The 21,967-nt window shown below is 44.8% G+C and overlaps 1 protein-coding gene across 4 annotated transcripts in view; it reads right to left on the bottom strand.

Moving 5' to 3' along the window:
- Nucleotides 1-20,450, bottom strand: part of CAMK1D (calcium/calmodulin dependent protein kinase ID) — a 219,389-nt gene extending 198,939 nt beyond the window's left edge. For 3 of the 4 annotated variants that reach the window (XM_027460549.3, XM_027460562.3, XM_027460565.3), the window contains exon 1: nucleotides 20,066-20,449. In XM_027460549.3, coding sequence (XP_027316350.1) covers nucleotides 20,066-20,157 — 92 coding nt within the window. In that variant the 5' untranslated portion in view covers nucleotides 20,158-20,449. Of the gene's footprint in view, nucleotides 1-20,065 lie in introns of all 4 variants that reach the window. The other variant, XM_027460556.3, reaches the window with a different exon arrangement.
- Between the last annotated feature and the right edge of the window lie 1,517 nt (nucleotides 20,451-21,967).

The following is a 21,967-nucleotide window of genomic DNA, read 5'->3' as shown; positions in this document are numbered from 1 at the left end:
TCCTGCATTCATCTCAGGACCCAAATGTCAGGGATGCTACTGAAAAACCTGTAAGAGTATCCTACTCCTATGCCATATAATGCCATTTAAGACCCTCTCTGTTATTCCAGCCAACTTTCATCTCACACAGGGTGCCCGTCTCCAGTACATCCAGTCTTCGTGTGGCTGTTTCAGACACCCTAGGACATCCCAAATGACACTGAATGCCTAAATTTAGGTAACTAGCCCCAGTCCTTATCGGTGCAGTGAATCCCCCCAGCCTCTTTGCTGCTTTTAAAAATTCCTGGGTAACAGTAGATTAGTCTGAAAAAGAGCAGTGCTTTCTAAATTTCTGCAGATCCTGTGATACACAAGGCAAACAAATTATGTATTTTCTCCCATATTTCTTTAGTATTCTGAAGGACAACCAAGTTTTAGACATTTCACCTAAAGCACAGACTCATCTGAGAACAAACCCAAATTAAATGCAAGAAAATGTTTTTGTTCAAGGCCCAGCTCATTGCCTTGGGTTATTCTTTCTGCTACAGTCCTCTTCCCAGAAAAGCTAAAGCTATCCAAAGATAAGAAACAACACATTTCCTCTGCCTGTGATGGAGGAAAGTTATTTTTCTGAGCTCTCAGAGTTTATTTTATTTGTAAAGGGTTGCTTGATTAAATAGGAACCTGTTAATATGCTGAGTTTTCTTTTTAAAGGGCATTTCATAAAGGCTGGTGTTCCCTTATTGCAGTTTCTATGCCACCAAGAAAAGTATTTGTGGTGTATCAACAGCGTGCTAAGCTAAATACATTTTTCCCCCTCTCACCCTGCCAAGATATTTCTGCAGGGCAGTTTTACAAAATGACTTAAAAGGGCTCTGGTTCATGTTGGTTACAGCTCAGTGCCAAGCAGATAAAGGCCACCAAGGACCAGACGTCCCTTCTGCAACCCCACCAGTTCTGGCTGTTCCTGCAACACCATCCCCACGGCTCAGGCTGCCCTGATCAGGCAAAGCAGTTGCAGGATGAGGTCTGGTTCATGGCTCCCATCCTACTTAGTTTTTTTCAGCTGCTGTGATGAGCTCTCAGTGGGATTACAAACACGGTCCCTTATATTATTAAGAAATGTACGGAACAACCTCTCAGGAGGCTCTCGGTCACCTTTCAGTCATCCACACCTATCAGAAAAGCAATTACTTGCTTAATATTTTGGCTCCTGCTGAAATCCCTTTGACTTCACGTCTCTAATAGGATTCAGCAGGTGCTTGGGGATAAGTGTACCTGGCAGTATTCATAAGCAAATTAATCATGCACTAAACAAGTCAAAGTCTTAATAAATGTTTTAGTGAACTGTAACCTTACATCATGAAGGAAAATTCACTTCAAGAACATCTCTATGCAGGTTTGAAAGGGCACTATGCTTTGCCTGTGGAGCAGTGGAAGTATTTCATAAGAATAAAAAGCAATACTAATAAAATCTGAATGTCAAGATGCAAATATTGGGACCTTAATCCAGGAAGGCATCAGTGGTTTGCTAACGCAGTCCTTGTTTGACACATGATTTGAGAACACCCACATGGCTCCTTCAGCAATGCTATTCTCCTACTCATGGCCCAGCTGAGCATCCTTTTCCCCCAGAGCTCCTTGCTTATAGCAGCCATAGGTTGAAGGGTGAAACCTTCACCTATTCACCTCCCCTGCAACCTTATGAGGAATTCGACAGGACATCCATCAGCTGGCACTGGTCTTCAAAGTGGAAAAAGACACAGCAGTTTACCTTCCAAGTATATAACTCTGCATGATAAAACTATTTAGACTTGGAAATTTTTCTGATGAACGCCAAATGCCCGATAGCAGCAAACTTCACCAGCAGTTCCAAATCACGCAGCTTAAATGAAATCCCGCTTTCCAGTTTATGCACTAATTTTACCTTTTTCAAGAATCAGAGAGAAAAATAGAATGTATTCTGCCTACAAAAAAAGGTGCTTTTTAAAAAACAGTAGTGCTGCAGTGACTGGAAACAGAATTACATTCCTGCTGCATCTCACAGGTACCACTGTGCTCCCCACAAAGACATGGAAATGAAGATATTACTCCAATTGCTTTAATTGTTCTTTGAAGGTGCTTCAGAAAGCTTGTAACTTCAGGGTCACCATGGATACTCACCACATTGACTTCAGCAATTGAAGTGATTTTTCAAGAGGGACAAAAACGGTTAGACGCTGAAAAACATAATTAACTGATAACTAACAGATCAGTAATGATACCAGCTTATTTTCAAGACAAGACCATGTTGTCTTATCACTGAAGAGCTCTTCAGGGCAATACAAATCTGCATCCACTGCTTTGCAAATCCCACTCTGTTGGCAGCATGATGAGAAAACCACTCTCATTTTCTTTTTCTCCCACTTATAACCTGGCTTGCACAGGAGGGGAAAATTGCCTCACAGCTCTACAGCTGCTTCCAATCATCTCCCTGATGTCCATCTGCCAGCAAACCTCTGCTGCAAAACCCATCAGCAGGAGGGATTTGGGAGCTAAGAGACATTTCTGGAACGTCTTTGTGCCCTGCCAGAATTCCAACACACTGAAAAATTACAACAGTCTCAGAAAATGAAATGCGTTTCAGTTGGTTTCTCTCTGTTGTCCCATTTCTAGTGTTTTCGAAACTGGTGGGGCTGTCCACCTCCTTTTGGAGTCAGTGGTGTTGTCAGGAAAGGGAGCAGGTTCTTGCAGAAGCATGTCCCACAAAAAAACATCAACTGAAAAACACCAGCATCGCAGCCAAGTTCCCAACACACTCAAATATAACATAAGACAATGGTGGAGATTGCTGCCACATTGCCATAACAAAAACAACACCTTGTACAGTACATGTTGAACATTTTGCATAGCAAGCTTTAATCAGTTACATCTCAAATTGAGTTCCAAAGTAGGTTGGTGACTGACAGACAGGAAAACCAGGCCAGAGAGATGCTGCAACTTTTCCAAGGTCATAAAAAAGCCCAGTGGCACAGTCAGAAATGAAATCCAAGTGTCCTGAATCATTATCTAGTGCTCTTCCACCCAATGCCACCAATGTTTCTACCACTAGTCCTCCTGACTTCCATAGTTCATGGCTTTACAAAGCCAAACTCCTGAGCTTTTGACCAGCTGTGGGTACCAAAACAGTGGTACCAACATGGTGAGCCAGCAAGGATGCTGGGCCCAAGAAACTGGTTGGCAAAGTAAAGGGAAAACCTGTGCTTTTGCAATTACCCTCATATAAGCCCATGCATGGCAGGGAAGACTCTCCATATTTAAGTTTTCTATTGAATCCTTCCCATACGAAGCATCACAAAGCAGCTCAAATAATCCAACCCTGCTGGGACACCAGGTATTTCAGCCTGGTGAGCCAATTCCAAAGAAACACTAAGCACATCTAACTCCCTGTCTTCGATGATGTTTGAAGGGCTCTCATTGCCCTGCATGACCCCACTTCCCCTCCCTCTGTCACTGCCACATGCAAGTGGTGCAGAGAGAGGGAAGGGCTTCTCAAGGGCATCAAAATTGGTTTAATGCTGTCTCATTGACATCAAAAGCCAGATCTCATTTTTTTATTGGGAGCACAGTTAGGCCACTACAGATAAATCCCAGCCTGGATACTTTTTTGACGTTTGCCTGCACTTGTCATGACCAGAGACAGAACATGCCAAGAAATGAAATTTCTATTGCATTTCAGAGTTCAGACACGGACATGGCAGCTGTAATAAAATCTACCATAAGTGCTGATGCCACCTAATAAAAAGGACTGATCTGAGGATGGAGAGTTAAACACAGCACGACAGCTGGCTATACAAGAAGGAGGACTTTGGTCTGGAATCTCAGGAGACAGCACGCATTTTCCTAGTTGCATCCTCAGCAGACATCTCATCCAGTGCCCGTCCAGCACTGCTTTTGCCACCAAAAGCTTCATAGCAGAACACACTCAGCTATGTTAAAAGCTGGCAAGTCCATCAACCTTACAGATACAGTAAGTGATGTTTAAAGATAACTTAGCTTGACTGTTTATTAGACAGAGTTTCGTGTCAAGGCTTCAGGCAGGTCTAAAAGTTTATTCCACACCACTCTATGATGAAAAGCAGCCAAATATAAACTCAAAGGCTGATTTTCTCCCTGTCTGGGAGCTCTGATACATTTGCAGGTATGCCAAAAATTAATTAAGAGAGATTAAGAGAGACCAACGTGGTCACAGGGCCCAGTTCTTTCCTGAAACACATTTTGGGTTGCCCGGGGAGGTGATGTAGTCACCATCCATGGGGATGTTGAAGGAAAGGTTGGACATGGTGCTTAGGGACAGTGTTTAGTGTGTAACATTGGTGGTAGGGGGATGGCTGGACCAGATGATCTTGGAGGGCTTTTCCAACTTTAATGATTCTATGATTCTATAAGGTCTTCCAATGTCCAGACTGCTTTCATTTATTTCAGGGGGAAAATAATTAAAAAAAAAAAAAAAAAAAAAAAAAAAAAAAGACGTAATACTGTGCTGAAACTCTGTAATTTGTCCTTACAGACCATGATACACACAAGTATTTAGCAAGAGCCATAGTAGAAACAGATGCCAGCAGATGGTATTATCCTGAACAAAATCAATTAAGGACGTTTACAATATGTCAAAAGTGCAGCTACAAAAACAAAGAGTAGACCTGTACATCTGTTTGTTGATGAAGCCATGAGTATCTGATGGTTAGCCAACACGCCACAAAAGACCGAGGAGCTGCAGCAACACTAATAGTACATAAGGAAATACCATGCATATTCAGATACTTCAATAGTCATCAGAAAATACAAGATGTTGAGCAGAAACTGAGTAACCAGATACTGGAAGTCCATATGTCATGCATAAATGTAGCAAAAATACAAGCATACGAGTTTTCAGTATCACAGATTTTGTAAGAACTGAGATTTGCTCAGAAATTGTAGCAACAGGAGTCATATGGTAATGATAACTTAAAAAATACTCTTCTCCTCCATAACACAATCCTCTGGTATATTTAAAAGGCTGCTGGGAATGCTGTCACCTTGCCTGATATAAAAAAGAAAAATGCTTACATTTCTCTATAAGTATCCCAGTGGCAATCAAAGTTAGAGGCATAATGAGCTATGCAGCCAGGTACATCAGTGGCATCTTGTAAACTAAGTAAAAGACAAAGGGACTGAGGGAATCCCAGAGCTATTCGTATGGGGAACATGGACTGAGGGAATCCCAGAGTTATTTGTATGGAGAACAGAAATCGTCTATCCTTGAGTTTCCCATGGAGAGGATGAGAGGCGCATACATTTTACATGAGGAAAAAAATTAAGTTTTCTGTGCCAGCTTCATTACACCACGCTACACTAGTGCATTTGAAGGATGGAGACTCGATTATGGAAGAAAAATGTAAAACCAGAAAATACGTACAGACTGGAGACTCACATGAGCTGAAAGAAGCCAGCTGCTGTTGCACACCATTTAGCAGCAAAACACAAAGTCACAGGGTGGCTGAGGTGGGAAGGGACCTCTGGGTCTGTCTGGTCCCACCCCTGCTCCAGCAGGGCCGCCCAGAGCAGGGTGCCCAGCATGGCTTTTGGAAATCTGCAAGGAGGAGACCCCACAGCCTCTCTGGGCAGCCTGTGCCACTGTTCCATCACCCACACAGTGCAGAAATGTTTCCAGGTGTTCAGAGGGATCCTCTTGTGTTCCAGTTTGTGCCCACTGAGTCTTGTCCTGGTGCTGGGCAGAACAAGTTCAGATTTCACAGTGCTTCTCCCTCCTTCTGATTCTTTTCAATTTCTCCTAATTCTTTTCAATTCCTGCTGACAGTCCTACAAACCACAATTCTTCATTTTTTAATGCTCTCCCAGCCTGGCTTCCCCAGCACTGCCCTGTTACAGCACCTAAACACAGCCAGCACTCTCCAGCAGCCACCTCATCCTCGAGGATGGCATTTATTGTCATGGTCCCTGTAACCTCTTCTTATTTGTGGTTTTCTGCAGATACGCATCTCTGTGAACAGGGATGGGGCTGTCCCAGTCCCTGTCTGCTGCAATGTGATGAAAGGTCTGGTATTAAAATAGATGATTGTATCACCTCAATGTACACTGCTTGTTATTTAATTCCTAGGGAACTCGTACCAAGTTTCTCCTTCATTTGCTGCCAAACACTTAAAATATTCAGAAAGATTTACATTAAGTGGTAAAAAGGGCTGAGGACCAGGCTTCCTTAAGGACCCTGGAAAAATACAGGCTTAGCACTGAGTGAAAAGCATACTTACACGGTATATTGAAGCAATGCATCATTCATTTTTACCATGGCCCAGACGACAGTATCATTAGGCTGGAGATGGATAAGTGAAAAATGATCTGGTGAATGTCACTGTGGGCCATGCAGGACTTCATCCAAGCAGTCCTGAAAGCAGATGACTGGGTAGGGATCGTTAAGATAAAAAAACTTAAGGCTTTGAGAATGACATTCCTGGAAAAAAAGTGTTGCATATTTATATTTAATCCGCTTTGTAAATTGATTTTGTCATGTTACCTTGTCAAACCATTGAACAAACTGCATAATTGCTTAAGCAGCATTGACGGAGATGTGACAGATTATTCAAGCATTGTGATTCTTTGTTCTCATATATCTCATTAAGAAATGATGATTGGTTCCATTTACAGCTCTTAAGTTGAATTCAGCAACTGCTGACACACGAATTCGACCTGGCATGCACCAATTTTTTATTGTTCTCACTCAGATATTGTCCCCGGCGAAGTGGCTCTTGCAAACCATTTCAGTGCAGTGGCTGATGATTTTTTAACGATGCGAGACAAAGAAAAAAAAAAAACAACACATGTCACCTCTGCTGATTTATAGCTTCTATGGAATGGAAAGAAGGAAAACTTTGTATTTGTCCCTTTGCCCCCGCCTCCTTTTTGGAAGGTTATTTTTAACCTCTATCACTTCTCTGAATACATTCATGGCACATCCCTGCAAACAACTGGGCTGGCAGAAGATGCAAACCACCCCGTGGGACAGGCACAGCCCCTTCCTATTCCGGCCTGGAATCGCAACCTGTTTCTCCACAGCCTTGTAATTTTATATTGCCATTTGAAACCCGAACGTAAGGAGCATAAAATGCTGCTGTTCCAGCTTGATGCTGAGTAATATAGGCTTTTCTGGACTCCCAGAGGAAAACCTCCAAGCTGTGCACATCAAAGGCAGAATTTTACAGTCACTTTGCACTGCTACAAATGATTTAAGAGGAAATCAGAAGGAAAACAGACCTGGTGTGCTTTTGTGTGCTACCCTCTGACTTCAGGAAGATCTATTCGGAACACTAAGCCAACACACACAGAAACCTCTAGGAAGACATTTTACAGACACCTTTCAAAAGCAAAACTGTGTTTTTAAATAATATATTTACTATCAGCCTCCCTCTCTTCCATTTATCACCTTTAGCTGAAGTACCAGAATACCCAAGACACTGTTAAGTCCCTAGTGGTATTGCTTAAATAATAGCAGAAAAGGGAACTGGTTACAGAAATGAATGCACCTGCCTCCCTAATGACATTAGAACAGCAGGTTTCTAATCGACACGAGCTTGCAAGCCCTGCCCATGCTGCAGGAGAGGGCAACAGGCAGCTGCCATCAGTTGGTGAGCAGTGGTGCAAGCAGGAGTTAATGCGGTCGGTGGAGATGCACCAACCACCCCACCGACAGAAGTGGCCCACCTCCCAGACCTGCTAGCACCGTGTTTGTTCATTCACCTTCCACACGCTTGAGGTCACGTTTGCACCCGGCAAGCTCAAACAGACTCCATCTGCTGCGCGCCGCTTTCACTTCCCCGCGTGAAGGGTGTGCTACCCAAACAAACCAAGCCCTCGGCTGCCCCACGGGAAGGAGCTGTGCTGGCTTCCAGCTCTGCTTCCCGGCTGTGCACACCTGCAGGATGCGGCCGTGGCACCAGGGAAGGACCTTGCACACTTCTGTCCTGGCTGCGTTCGGTCCCATTAGCTAAATGAACAAGGGAGCACCACGCAGTTCCTGTTTAAATGTGGGGCAAAGCGACCATTTTTCTTCCAATATTTAAGAGAGACCTATCAGAAGGGTCTCAGAAACAGAGTCAGAAGGCCATGGGGGACCTTGGGCATCAAAAAGCCAAGACCTCCCACCTCTGAGAGCTTTTCATCATCTCTGGTCACAAACTGAGCAAGGTCAAACACTGTGTATTTGAGCAGCTATAGCAGCACTACAAAGTCCCAATGAAGAGAACAGCATGGGAAAAAGCTGTTTTTCCCCTTTCATCACTTAAAGCAACCCTCTAATGAACAACAGCAGAAACATGGAGCCATTGGTGAAACTTAAGTCTCATCTCAGTAGATGGAAGAACAAAATAAAACATCACAAAAGCATCTGTCAAGAAGCCATGCCATAGGCAAAGGCACTTAGAAACCAGCTAAAGTCAGCTTGCATCCAAGGGCAAAAATCACCTCGTCTCTGCAAACATTTTCATACTAAATTTTGAGTAAGATGCTACCAGGAATAATGAAGCTTAGGTGATACAAGCAGTCATGAATCTCCTGCCTTCACCTAAGTGTAACCCCAATAAGAAGTGAAATTCCGACTGCAGAATATATTAACTGTGCTCCATGGTGCTCTTAAACGGCTTTCACAAAATGGCACAGGTCGTTCTCTGTGAATTTATTAATGAAGCCAAACAGCATGCTGTGCAGTAAGAAATTAGCACTATATATCAGTATATAGCACTATATAGCACTATATATCACCACATAAATAGTGTTTTAATGTATATATATACTAGTATATATAGCTATACATATATATAAAAGACTCCAACACCTACTTTGTAGCTATGTGGCAATGCTATGTAAAGATGTTGCAGCATCACAGCAGAGCAAACACAGGCACTGAGGCTGCTGGCAATTCCAGTGGCCCTTGACTGAAAATGACAAAGTTGCCTGGTGCTATTTTTGAGCAATTCTGCCCAAAGAACCTGCAGCTACAAATTTTTGCAGTCGGGTGTCTCATGAACAAGCATGGGAGGCTAGCTGTCTGTGGGAGTCAATTAAGCTAAACCCCACCTCATTTTAGACATCTCTTTCTTGGCTTTGATCCGTAGCTGAACTCTCATTCTTATTCTTTGCCCCAAACCTCTCCCTTTTGATGTTCGCCCTGGTGTAGCTCCACTCACCTGCAGAATGAGCATGCGCTCAGCTTTCATTTTCTTTATATTCTCCTTCAGTAGTGCCAGAAGGGCACCAGGTTGCTCTCTGGGTACAAACCATCTCAGCTGTCACTCAGGAATCCTAGAATCAATTGATTTTCTTTCCATTAAAAATACAAGATTCATCACAATAGAAACCGTATTCAATGGACTTGCCCATAAAGCTCTGAGAGATTTTTTTCAGGGTCTTTCTCTTAAGAGCATAGGATTTATGTCTATAACATAAATTACACTTACATGGCTTCTGCCAGGAAAATTAGGCAGTTAAATTACTTCAGAAACACCTGAACATACCCAAGAGCAGAAGCCTGTCTTCAGCCCACAGTACCTCTATGTCCTGTGTCTGCATGCTTTTGAAAACCCTGTTTGTTTTTTATCTCATTTCTTGGTATATCCCCTCCCTTCTAAGTATACATCATCCAGCTTCCTAAAAAACATAATCTATAAATCAAGTCTTGGACACGATACATTTCCCTTGTTATAATTTATTTGTCTTATGCCCCTGTACCCAGGTAATATGGCCAACAGGAGCTGGACCATTTTTTTGCCCCATATGTGTTTTTATTTAAGCATCTTCCCATGGTGCATCAAGCAACTCAGCTAAGGTGTCGCATGTAATTTGCTTCCCTGTTCTGTCCCTGCAGAAGGACGTGAATATGTAGCAGCCCTCTAGTAGATGGGTTTGTGCGGTTGTTTTGTTGGGTGTTAAAGCTTGGAAGGATTTTGTGTTGGGAAGGAGAGCTTGTTTGCTTTGCAATATTCAGGTTGCTATGTAATTATGCTAGAGAAGGTGTATCAAAACACTGTGGCTTTGTACTCAGAGGGGGTGGTGTTTTTGTGGCAATCATCAGCCCAAGGAGAAGCTCAATGGTGTCAGATTTTCCCCTCAAAAATATTCTTGTCTCCTGAACAAATTAACTACACCCCTACGGCAGGAAATCCCATTAAGGCAGAGGTGTGAGGCTCACAATGATCCCAGAGCTTTAGATAGCCTTTTAGATATCTCAGGCCCCACCTTCAAAATGTCCTCAAGTAAAAGATGAAGCCTTTGAATTTGTTCAAGTACTCTGTAAAAAAATAAGGAAGGAGCACGAAACAAGTTTAACATGTTCCCAGTGTCTTCTGCCATTGACAGCACACACCAAGCACTCAAATGTGCCTGAAATTTCCGAAACACGGCAGGCTTCGTGGACAGGTATAGTGTAGTAATTTGCTTAAGCTGGGAGGCAGCAGAAGATGAGAGTGATCAGAGGAAGGAAATCTTCAAGTCAGCTCCAAGTAATAGTGAAGGATCATTTAGGGATGCTCCGACAGGCTCTCTCAACCACGGATGAAATTGATTACAAGCTCTGCCTTCCCCAAGGAGATTCCCGTGTGGCTGCACGTTCTCCAAAGACTCTTCTCTCCCCACCCAGCCTCCCTCTACGTCATTTGGGGGGATTACTATTTTGTTTAGCTTTTTCAGCAGCTTTTCATCAAAGAGTTTCCTTCTTTTGAGCCCTTGCCCAGCATGGAGGGAGTGATAGGAACATAGATAGTGACTCTGGTTTTGGTGCTTGACTCTGCATTGCATTATGCTGCATAGAAGTGGCAAAAAAAAATGCTGGAAAAAGATCAATGATGCAAAGCAACCGTTGGGAAATGCCACCACCAGAGACCACCATGGACACTGAAGCAATCCCACGTTGCCCCAAGAGCAGCCTGGTCTTCTCCAATGCTTTATAGCCCTGGAAAAACCTCAGTTCCTGTGAGCATCTGTGACACAACACGGCAATAACACGCCCGTGCTGTTACCAACAGCACAGGCACAGCACTCTGCATCTTCAAAGCCTTCTACAAACCTTAACTAGTAAAAACTAATTATTTGTGATGCCCCTGGGTGACTCACAAAGAAATAAATACATTCTGAAAAAGCCACTGCTGACAGAAGCTGAAAGAAGCAAGACAACCCGTTGCATAAGGCTGGAGTTAAGATTCAGGCTCAGCTCTACATTTTACAACCGACACGCTGCCTCGTCTTCAACAAAGACATGTTAGCTTTTTTGTCTTATTTATTTAAATTTCAAGTTTTTTCTGGGCAGGAGCTGTCTTTCACTTTGCTGCTTGTAGAATTCCTAGCACAACCAAGTCTGGTCTCTGTACAGGCCAACAAGTCATAGAAATAAATTTCAAAAAAATAAATTACAAAAAGTATTTTACAGCCTTCATATTTTACTTTCTAGCGTCCAAATGTAAAAGACGCACTGGCTTTTCACATCTTGCAAATCTTTCAAACCAAGCATAAGTGGCTACATGAGTTTCTGTTGCACCACCCACAAAAACCCAGGCATTTCTGAGACCCTGATGTATTTGGTCGTAAATGGGCAGCCATGTTCCTCAGATGTCCATGCTATCAGGTCTGCGGGGAGGTTTTAAGCACACTGCTCAGCTAAAACACACCAACATCACAGAACCAGTCTGCAGCACTGGATGATACTGGATCATCGTCTTAAGGATGGTCATACCTGAGAAACAGAATCACAGAATCACAGAATCACAGAATCATCTAGGTTGGAAGAGACCTCCGAGGTCACCTAGTCCAACCTCTGACCTAAGGCCAATAAGTCCTCCACTAAAACATATCACTAAGCTCTACATCTAAATGTCTTTTAAAGACCTCCAGGGATAGGTGACTCAACCACTTCCCTGGGCAGCCCATTCCAATGCCTAACAACCCTTTCAGTAAAGAAGTTTTTTCCTAATATCCAACCCTTGGTTTGAAGCTCCTGGGATGACCTGCGAACCTTCACACCCCTGCTTCACACACTGCTGGTGATCAGGGGGATGTAATTCTTACAGGTGTAGTCTGAACTGACACATCAGCCCTCACTGAAAGAGACACAGAGGTTAAAGGCTCTCGGACATCAGACTTTCCATTTCTGAACTTGCTCAACTCTCATCATCTATGGGTGAAGCTTCTAGGTCTTGTACTCTGAAATGTGAGTATTTGATGTAAGTCCCAAATTTCTCTCACTTAGGCTTGAAAAACCCACCTTCAAATAGTCAGCCTAAATCAGGGAGAGCATTAGGAGCAGAATGCATGGCTAGCAGAAGGTGTTCTCACGCAAAGGGTCTGGGGGAGACGTGTCTTGCCGTGTTGCTGTCAATGGTAAATGCTCACCTTTATTTGTATTGTTGAAAGAACCTTCCTTTGGTCCTTCCTGGAAACCAGAACAGGACTGCAACTGTTTAATTTAGCTCAGTTTTGTAACGTATGAACATCCAAATGAAAATCAAAATAAATCCTCAATACAGCTGAGCCAGCATGTTTTCCCTCACTCGCCTCTTCCCCTTTCAACCCTTGAAAAAGGTATTTTAGGAACTATCTTTGTGGTTATGTAGTCCTCTTGTCCAAAGCTGTTGATGTTTTTAAATCTAGCATATGAAATTGCCCTGGAAATGATCAAGCAAAATCAGTGATCTATTGTTACAAAGGATCTCCAGCCCTGTGCTCAACCGTTCTGCACACAGAGCAAATCTGAAAGAGCTTCCCAGTAGCTTTCTCTTAGCACAGCCAATGTTAAATTAATTAATTACTTAATTAATTAATTAGGAAAAAAAAAAAAAGCATTTTAATTCAGCCAAAAAAAAAATCTGCTAAAAGTATTATTTTAATTTAACCTCATACAATCTGTTTGGTGAGTAATTCTGGCACAAGGCTCAATACACAGCTTTCAACATAAAAACAGCAGTGAAGGGCCTTGAAAAGTTTATTAACAATCTGTTATTTGTGGTTTTCTTTTTAAAAGTGATTGACACAACATTCAGAGGAAAATTACAGGAACCGCCAAGTCAGAGAACACAAAAGCATATCAGTGCTAAGATTTGACAGAAAGGTTTAAGGAACAGTATGATTTCTATAAAGAGAAATATTCTGATTGCTGAGCTATTTGTCATTCCAGAACAGCCCAATCACACACACACAAGTTTGCAAATTATTGTTATTGTTGTTAATTATTATTTACAGAAAACCACTGCAATACAAGGTGGCTTGAATTCCGACGAAAAATGACAGACTGATGCCCCAAGGAACTTTTTCTCCCTCCTTTCACTCATTACCTGTTTACTAACAGCACCTTTTTAGTTCCAACTTGTTTTCATGCTATCTAAAATGACTAGAAAATTAGGTCCTATTAAGTAATCATGAACATAAACTGTGACTCACCAGTTAAGTGAATACCATTACTGGCAATAAATTCAGAATCCTATTATAAATGCTTGTTATTGTCAGGCAAGCCAAAACAATACAACTTTATTCAATATAAATTGCATCTTTGGATGCATGAAAGGATTAAATAACTCCAGCCGATATTCTGCACATAGCACACAGAATCATGTGCAAGGGGCAGCAGAAATAATTGAGGTCAGTCACAGAGGAAGAGAGAAAATGATGGAGAAAGGAAGGAAAAAATGGGTAAGGAGATATTTCAGCTCCCATGTGAAAGCAGATGGAGGGTGAAGGAAGCAGACAGGCTTCTCCAGATGGCAGGAGCTGCGGAGAAGAAGGCTCTCACACCCACCGTGTTGTGACTGTGATGGGAAGAATAGACTTTTGGTTCAAGGATTACTAGGGGACTCCAAAGAGCTGGGTTCAGCTCCACGCACTCCACCAGGTCTCCAGTCCCTCTCAAACACTACATCCCAGCCCAAACAGCAATGCAGCAAACTGGGTGCCCTCAAAATGATGTATTTTCCTGAAAGCCTCTGGCTATTGAGGATTTTGGAGTCTTATTTTTAGTCAACGAAAGAAAACTGACCTTTATGCTACCCTGTTGCTCCAAATAAGCAGTGTCCAAAATGCACCCGTGAAGCACACTTGGAGAGCTGTGAAAATCACCAACGGCTGCAGACTTTTTCCCAGTCCTCTCGCTCAGCCTATAAATCAGTTGGCCATCTTGCTTTCCTTTTTTTGTTTCCATTTCAATTCCAGCTGAACGCTCAAACCTGCTATTTTCTGTAACGCTTCAAGGGAGACCAACAATCTACATCATAAGATACTACAATTCACACTGCAAATACCGGGACAAGTAATTTTTAAGCCTGCAGGAACACTGGATAGTAAAACTACATCACATGATAGCAGTGAGGATTCCTTAGTTTAAAACAAATATGTCACCCTAAAGGAGTCATCTCAGTATTTTTCTGGTTTCTCTACATTCTCTACAAACCAAAATATCTTTGTTGTTTCACAGCATTCAGTTAAACATTAATATCTGGATCTCAGCTTTTTCTTCTCCTCCCAGAGATGCTGGAGAGGTGCTAGGGGTACCACACACCTCTAATTATCCCTAACCCCATGGTTTTGATGGTAAGTTTCCAAGAGTCACAGATTTTAAGGTCAAAAAGACCATTAAATGTCCTCCCCTGTACCCATGGGCAAGAGGTTCTTGTCTGGTGATTCCTGCACAAAGCCTGAGAGCTTTCAGATGGCAAAAGGACTTCTGCCATCAACTCCTCCTGGAGCAGACAAGAACCATTTGCCTTCATAATTTGTCCCAGAGGTTGATCAGCCTTCCTACTGGAAACACAAACCTTTACCTCAGCTCTTTGGAACCCTGTACTTTCTTGCTTTAAGATGTTTTTCACTGTGAAATGCTTCCTTAATTTAATTAAAAACCAGACAAATACTGAACAGAGAAGTGGATGAAACAGTCTGACATAGCCACTGCTGCCTCACCGGGGTGCCGTAAGAGAGAGGCAGAAATTACTCGTAATGTGAGCACAAACATGGAAATCAGACACTCTTCAGTCTTCACAGCCAGAAAAAGCCCAAATATCAAGATTTTCAAGAATATCAGTAAAGATACTTCTTTCAGTCTTGAGAATCCCCAAAATCAGAAGAGAAAAACAACTGGGTAGCTCGCACAATGCCTGAAGTTAATGAGCTAACCAGTACAATTTGTTGTATTGAATACAACAAGTGGTTGATTACAATAACTGGTGGTTTGGGCACCTGCTTGATGAGAAGGGAAGATCTTTGAACAGAGACAACCAGAGCTTGAACTTAATGGCACCTCCCAGCACCTCCTCTCTTCAAAGCACCTCAAACATCTGGAGAACCTCTGCCAGGATCCATCCTTGCCACAAGCATCTTCTTGTACTCCCCGGTAGCAGAGGAGGCTTAATGCCCAGTCTGAGTTAGGGACAACATCACCTCCATCAGCTTTGGCCCCCATGAGGGTCTGAGCAGCCATGAGCAGAAGGGAGCACGAGGCAGAGCTGCTCAGGATAAGCCTGGGTGTCAGCATGAGACTGGGGTAGGCATGAAGAAGGACATGAGAGGACAAAAACACGGAAGATGAAGCACAAGAGTTTGGGATAATGCATGAGAAGGAAAACAGATGTGAGGTCAGGGCTGCGGGTGACTGCATCTCACATTGAGAACAAGCACCCTACAGGTGTATAAAAGACTCAAGCAGAGCACCAGGAGCCCATCAGGTATCGTAAGACTATGGAAGAGACTCAGGACATTGAGGAAACAAAAATTACAATAATATCCTCCAAGAAAAACAGAACTGCCTATAGTTTTCTCTATACTATATTTTTTTAAAGTACTGGAGACATCATTGCAGTGTACTTGTCTTCCCACCCAGCTACTACTATGTTGTGGCTACGTCCTTGCAACTCCCTACGTTATCATTACTATGCTGTAAGGAATCTACTATGGCAGTTTTACAGAAAATACAAATATTTCTGCAGTTATTAAGTCTGAGCCTTCCTAAATAAGATAACCTCATCATAACTCGAATGTCAATAAGGCCTAATGACAGATATCTTAGAAATGCCAGCTTGATCCGATTAGATGGACCAAATGATCAGAGGCTTTCCTCTGTTCAGCTGAAGATAGCATTGTGTAACATTACTTCTCAAACCATTAAAATCTTCATTTTAAAATGCTTTAGATATAATATCAGTTAAACGTGGTGAGAAAATGGTATTTCGGTGACCTCTCATCAGATTCCTGCTATTGTGAAACTTCACGTCTCCCAGGGGCAGAAATCCCCCTCTCCAGGCAGGCTTGTGAATTGAGCAGAGCTCAAATAAGCGAATTTGTGGAAATTTAAGAAGATAAACAGCTAATCAGATCCTCTTCTTTCCTCGAGCCTACCTGTTTCAGCTTGGAAGAGATTCAAATTTGCAACCACTGAGCACCTGGCCCGCCGCTATGATTTTATTTTTCCTTGATTTGCTTTGTGTATTCCTTCCTAGCTACTTTTTCAGGATCTGTAACCTCAGTTTCAATTCTCAGGAGTGACCAGGTCCAGTTTCCTGCATCGAAGCTGCTCATGCAGAGCACGAATCACTGCTGTGCTGCCGTAGTTATGCGTGGATGAATCAGGACCACAGCTCCCATGGCCACAAAACTCAAACACAAAACAGAAAGCCTGAGTTTGGAGGCTAAGAGGAATTGTATCTAAAGACCACAGAATTGAACCACATTTTATCAGCGTGTTGCCCACGTTTCTTTTGTTATATTTTCATGAGTAATATGACCAAAACAGCTTGTTGACACCCTGATACCCAAGAGATGGCAATCACAAACCTATGATCGCACATGCTTAGGGACAGTGTAAATACAGAACAAAAAGTGAGTCTCACGTCTTCAGTTTCTCAACTTTCCCACCCCTCCCCCTTCATTTTTCTGCCTCCTTCCCCTTTTTCCTTCCACCTCTGCTTTTAGTGCCCTTCCCCGACATCTGCCTTAAATCCTTTTCCTCCATCCCTCTTCCCACTTCCACAATCACCAGGGAAGGTGAGATGTATGAGCAAAACTCTCTTTGCAAGGGAAAATAAAACAAAAATTGTGCCTGTGGGAGGCTGCAGCCATCCCCAGGGTTCGGTACCACCTGAGCCAAATGCATCGCTGAGAAATCCTTTAGGAAAACCCTACTGCTACCAGCACTGAGCAGAGCAAACAGCAGGGACCTCAGGCACTGAAGGAAGCATTTCTTTGGGTGTAAAAGGCCGTTTTCCTACTTCTGGAGGTGATGTCCAATTCAGGATGCTTATTTCATTATCAATATGGCTGGACATGACTTAGAGGGGCATGTAAATAATTAATTGCTGCTGTAAAGCTGTTCTGGAAGAGAGCTGGGTACTCATCAGAGGTTTCTTGAAGCACAAAAGGTATCATGATTAACTGAGTTATGATCTTTTTAATAATTCCAGCAATTTTATCTCTCCACATGCTAGAGATCTGGTAAAAACCTTTTATTCAAATGAAAGATTCCTTTCAGAGTGCAAATCATTAATAGAGTACACACGGATTAAACATTCACAAACCCATGCACTTGACATAACATGTTTTTAAAGTTTCTCTTTGACTTTTTTCCCTGATTTAAGGGGTTTGGGGCTTATTTTACTGTAGCTGATTACAGTGAGTTAAGAGAGCTGCAGAGATTACAGGAAAAAGAGCTGCTTTTCTGCTAAAGGTGCTGAGAGGGAAGGTGGCAGGGCAATGCAAAACACAGCCACGACCCTAATCCAGCACACCTCAGCCGAGGCACCAGGTTTTCCACTCCGAGCCCCAGCCGTGCTAGAGAAAAATCTATTAACTGATGAGATCGACTGATGCATGTCCAACACAGTTCAGCATTACACTGCAGGAGGGATCAAAGCAGATTTTATCCCTGCTCCTAAATAAAGCTAGAAGAAAGCTTTTTGGTCCAGATGCTCTAAAGGTATTTAGACTTTTGCTTAATTCCTCTTTTTTTTTTTTTTTTTTTCTATCAATAACTCTGAATGTGTCCTAGGGTTTGAGCTCTTGTGTATCTGCTGCTGGGGCCAGTGAACAGACCTTGGTTGGAATCAGCAGGAGCTGAAGAAATCCTGCAATGATTTGCACAGTAATAGTCTCGATTTCCGACAAGTTTCACAGCAGATCCAAAACTCACATCCACATCTCCTTATCTGCGCGGTCTGCCCTCGGCAGCTCAGGAGCACACAGCCAGGAGGTGACTGAGGTGTAGGCTGGTAAATGCACCTACACCCAGAAATAATGTCCCTGTGTATGGGAAAAAGAAACAGCTCTGCTTCCTTCAGACAGGCACAGGGTTGTGATGCAGTTATTTTAATTTTCGGAAAGTTTCTATGCTGACTGTTAGGTCAAGTTTTAAAGCCTCACAGGTTGCCCTCTCATCACAAAGGCCTTGCTACGATGTTTAAGAGTGCAAGGCACTAAATGGTCATGGTGAGTGGGTTTCATTCGCAACAGCCACCCCAATGTGCACAGCGATGAACTCTACCCAGCTCTACCTACCTTGGGACCTACACCTGCTCCTCTCAGCTCCAGTGGGATACCCACCACGTCCACGGTGTTAATTCTCTCTGGACCTCTCTAAAGGTACAAGTTAACCCTCGCAGGTGCTTCATACACCAAAGGTTGGAAGATAACACGGGGCTGTGTGATGGGAACCACAGCAAACCGTCCTACTGCTCCCACGAGTCTCCTGGCGTTAGGACTTGCCTCCCCTACACCCTTTTTGCTCAGGAAGGTGCTGAAGGTGACAGACAGGGACACGTCTCTCAGGGACACCTCATCCTACATCTTCAGAGCCCTGGACAGACATGAATGCCACCAGCTGGGTGGTGTTTTTTGCTCATCCCCACACAGGAGCGTGACCCCCCTCCACACCAAGCACCCAGCCTGCTTCTCACTCGCGCTTGGTGTGTAGGAAATGAGCAGAAGCAGAAATACTCCGTTTGTAGAGAGCCCTCCCTTGGAAGCAGCAAGAAACTGAAATATCACGGCCGAAACTTGTTCAGCCGTGTTTTGGAAGTGGCACGCGGAGAAAAAACGCACTGCTTGGGCTCGGCGATGCTTTGCTTCGAGATGTGCTCAAAGTTGACTTTACACCAGGAGGGGACATGGCCAGAAAGCACCTGTCCTGTCCAACCCAGCGCTCACGTCCTCGCCCACCCACACGGCAGCCCGCACCCTGCCCTTCCCCAGCAACCGCGGCTCTCTGCCTCTACAACATCCGACGAGCGAAAATTTCTCTCAACAGAAATAAAACTCCCCGCTCAGCCAAAAAAGCATCAGCCTGCACCCTGCTCCCTTCCACCATCTGCGCATGTTTATTCTGAGCCTTCCGAAAAAAAAAAAAAAAAAAAGAAGAAAAAAAAAACTCTAACGTTTTACTAATCTTTATGCCCCGCCACTATAAATAACAGAAATAAAGCCCAACAACAGTTAAGCATCGTAGCTAAAACACATCCAATCCACTCCGATTATTTCTGCTCGTCTGTCCACGAATGGATGCAGCCATCGGCTTTAGGGGACAGCACGCAAGTCAGACCGCATTTATTTACAGCTGCACCGTCAAGAAAAAGCCTTTCCCCTTCTCCCCATCCTATTAGCATTTTAAACCGTAGGGGGGGGGTCTTTCTTTCTTTCTTTTTTCTTTTTTCTTTTTTTTTCCTTTTTCTTTTTCTTTTTTTTTTCCTTTCTCTTTTTTCTTTTTCCTTTTTTTTCCCTTTTTCTTCTTTTTTCTTTTATCTTTTTATTTCTTTCTTTCTTTTTCTTTTTTTTATTTCTTTTCTCTTTTTCTTTTTTTTTTTTTTTAATTTCTTTTTAGGGGATAGCCCCAGCCGCCTGCCCCGCAGCCATCCTCACCCCTCACCTCCTACCAAACCCCCGGTACCGTTTGGTCCCGGGATTCCCAAAATCCCGGCTCGCTGCCGGCCGGGATGCTCGGAGCGACCCCGGCGGCTGCCCCCGCGCAAATCCCCCCCGCGCAAATCCCGCGCAGCCCGGGGACGGCGCCTCCCGCCCCGCTCCGCTCCCCTCCACCTACGTCCCCAGCGTCTCCTTGAACTCGAAGATCTTCTTGATGTCCTCCGCCTGCTTCTTCCAGGAGCCGCCGCCGTCCCCGTTCTCCCGGGCCATGGCCGCTCCGCGCAACCCCGCGCAGCCCCGCGGATGCCGGGCGGCACCGAGCCGCCTGCGGCTTTTGCTTTCTCTTCTGAGAAAGCAGCGGCTGCTGCTGCTGCCTCTGCCGGCTCTTGCTCTTCTTCCTCCTCCTCCTCCTCCTCCTCCTCCTCCTTCTTCTCCTCCTCCTTCTCCCCTTCCTCCTCCTCCTCCTCCTCACACTTCCTGCCCGCCGCCGCTTTTATTTCCTCCGCGCTCCGGCGGGCTCCACGAGTGCCACTTTTCCTGGGCTATTTCCTCCCAACTTTCTCTGCCCCCCCCCCCTTCCCCTCGTCCTTTCCTCCCCCCCTCGCCCCTCCCCGTGCCGCCCCCGGGGCTGCCCCGTGTCCCCCCCCACCTCCTTCAGCACCCTCAGGGACACTTCGCTCCCCCCACCCCGGGAGGAAAAGTCCCTTTTTTTTTCTTTTTTCTTTTTTTTTTTTTTTTGGAGGGAGGTCACTAATTTTTCCCCCCCTCCCTACCCCCCCGCTGTCCCCAAGTAGGGCGTGCGGGGGCCCCGTTGGATGCTCCGAGCCTCCCGGGCGCGGTGCGGCTGTGCGCGGTTGTTATGGCAATGGGAGGAGGAGGAGGAGGAGGAGGAGGAAGAAGAAGAAGAGGAGGAGGAAGAAGAGGAGGAGGAGGCAGCCCCGCCGCTGCTCTGCTGCCTGGCGCTGCCCCTCCTGACTGAATGACTGGAGATAATTCGCATTGCACCAAAACCGCGCACGTCAAACGGGAGGGGAGGGAAAGCAAAGAGAAAAAAAAAAAAAAAAAAAAAGGGAAAGCAGGGGGAAAGGAAAAATAAAAAAAAAAAAATAAAAACCACACCGCAGGCGGCAGGCCGGGGTGCTCCGGAGCTGCGCGGGGGTTGCGCGGGGGATGCGCGGGGGATGCGCGGGGTTTGCGCGGGGTTTGCGCTGGGGTTGCGGTGCCCACCGTGAGCGCAGCCGCTCCGTGGGGGCCAAAAGTGGCCCCCAGCCCCTTGCCCACCCCGCAGCAGGGATGAGGGGCAGGATGCGCCCCCGGTGACACGGCAGAAATGCGCGCTGTCCCCGTGGGTAGGTTTCCAGCCAATGTCTTGCAAATCGGTAAAGCGCAAAAAAAAAAAATAAAAATCAAAAAGTGGATTTCTCCTCCAAGTTGGGAACTAAAGAGGCAGGTGCGGACCCACGGGTGTTTTCGGGGGCGGCTCAAACCCTCGGTTATCAAATGAGGTGGCTGAAAATGAGGCGTGACACGACTAAATAGCATCGACTCATGAATGTGCGCCCAACTGCTTAAAATGCGCCGTGTCCTTTCACAAAATCCTGAAAATGCCACTCTGAAAAGGGATTTTCCATCACTGCTGAGCTCGGGAGGTTTCCCCTGCGGCTCCCACTTCCACGCGGGTTTGGTGCCTGGGGGAGCTCAGCCGGGTGGGGAGGTGTAAATTTGGGGAAAACACCGAGACAGGCCGGGGTGTTTGGGCAATGCTACCCTCTGCTGGGCACAGCCACACGGCTGAGCGTGTGCCAGCTCCTGTATTAATTAGTGCCCTCTCTAATGCAATGTTTCAGTGGCCATCCCGCTACATGGGTGGCCCAAATTGCTCGGGATTCCCTGCGATGGGTGCTTGCGTGCCATCCCAGTGTTTTCTTGGAGCAGCCAAACCTTTCCTTCTGCTGCTGTCTTACTCACATCCCCCTGCTCCTCACGGGGATCCCCTTCATCCCATCACCCTTTCTTCTCCGTGTCCATGTCCCCAGGGATCCCCAAGCTGGTGGCCCCCGCCTGGGAAGTGGTGGAGGTG

The sequence above is a fragment of the Anas platyrhynchos genome, chromosome 1, assembly GCF_047663525.1.
Source record: "Anas platyrhynchos isolate ZD024472 breed Pekin duck chromosome 1, IASCAAS_PekinDuck_T2T, whole genome shotgun sequence".
NCBI lineage: Eukaryota > Metazoa > Chordata > Aves > Anseriformes > Anatidae > Anas > Anas platyrhynchos.
This window is presented reverse-complemented; position numbering and strand designations above follow the sequence as displayed.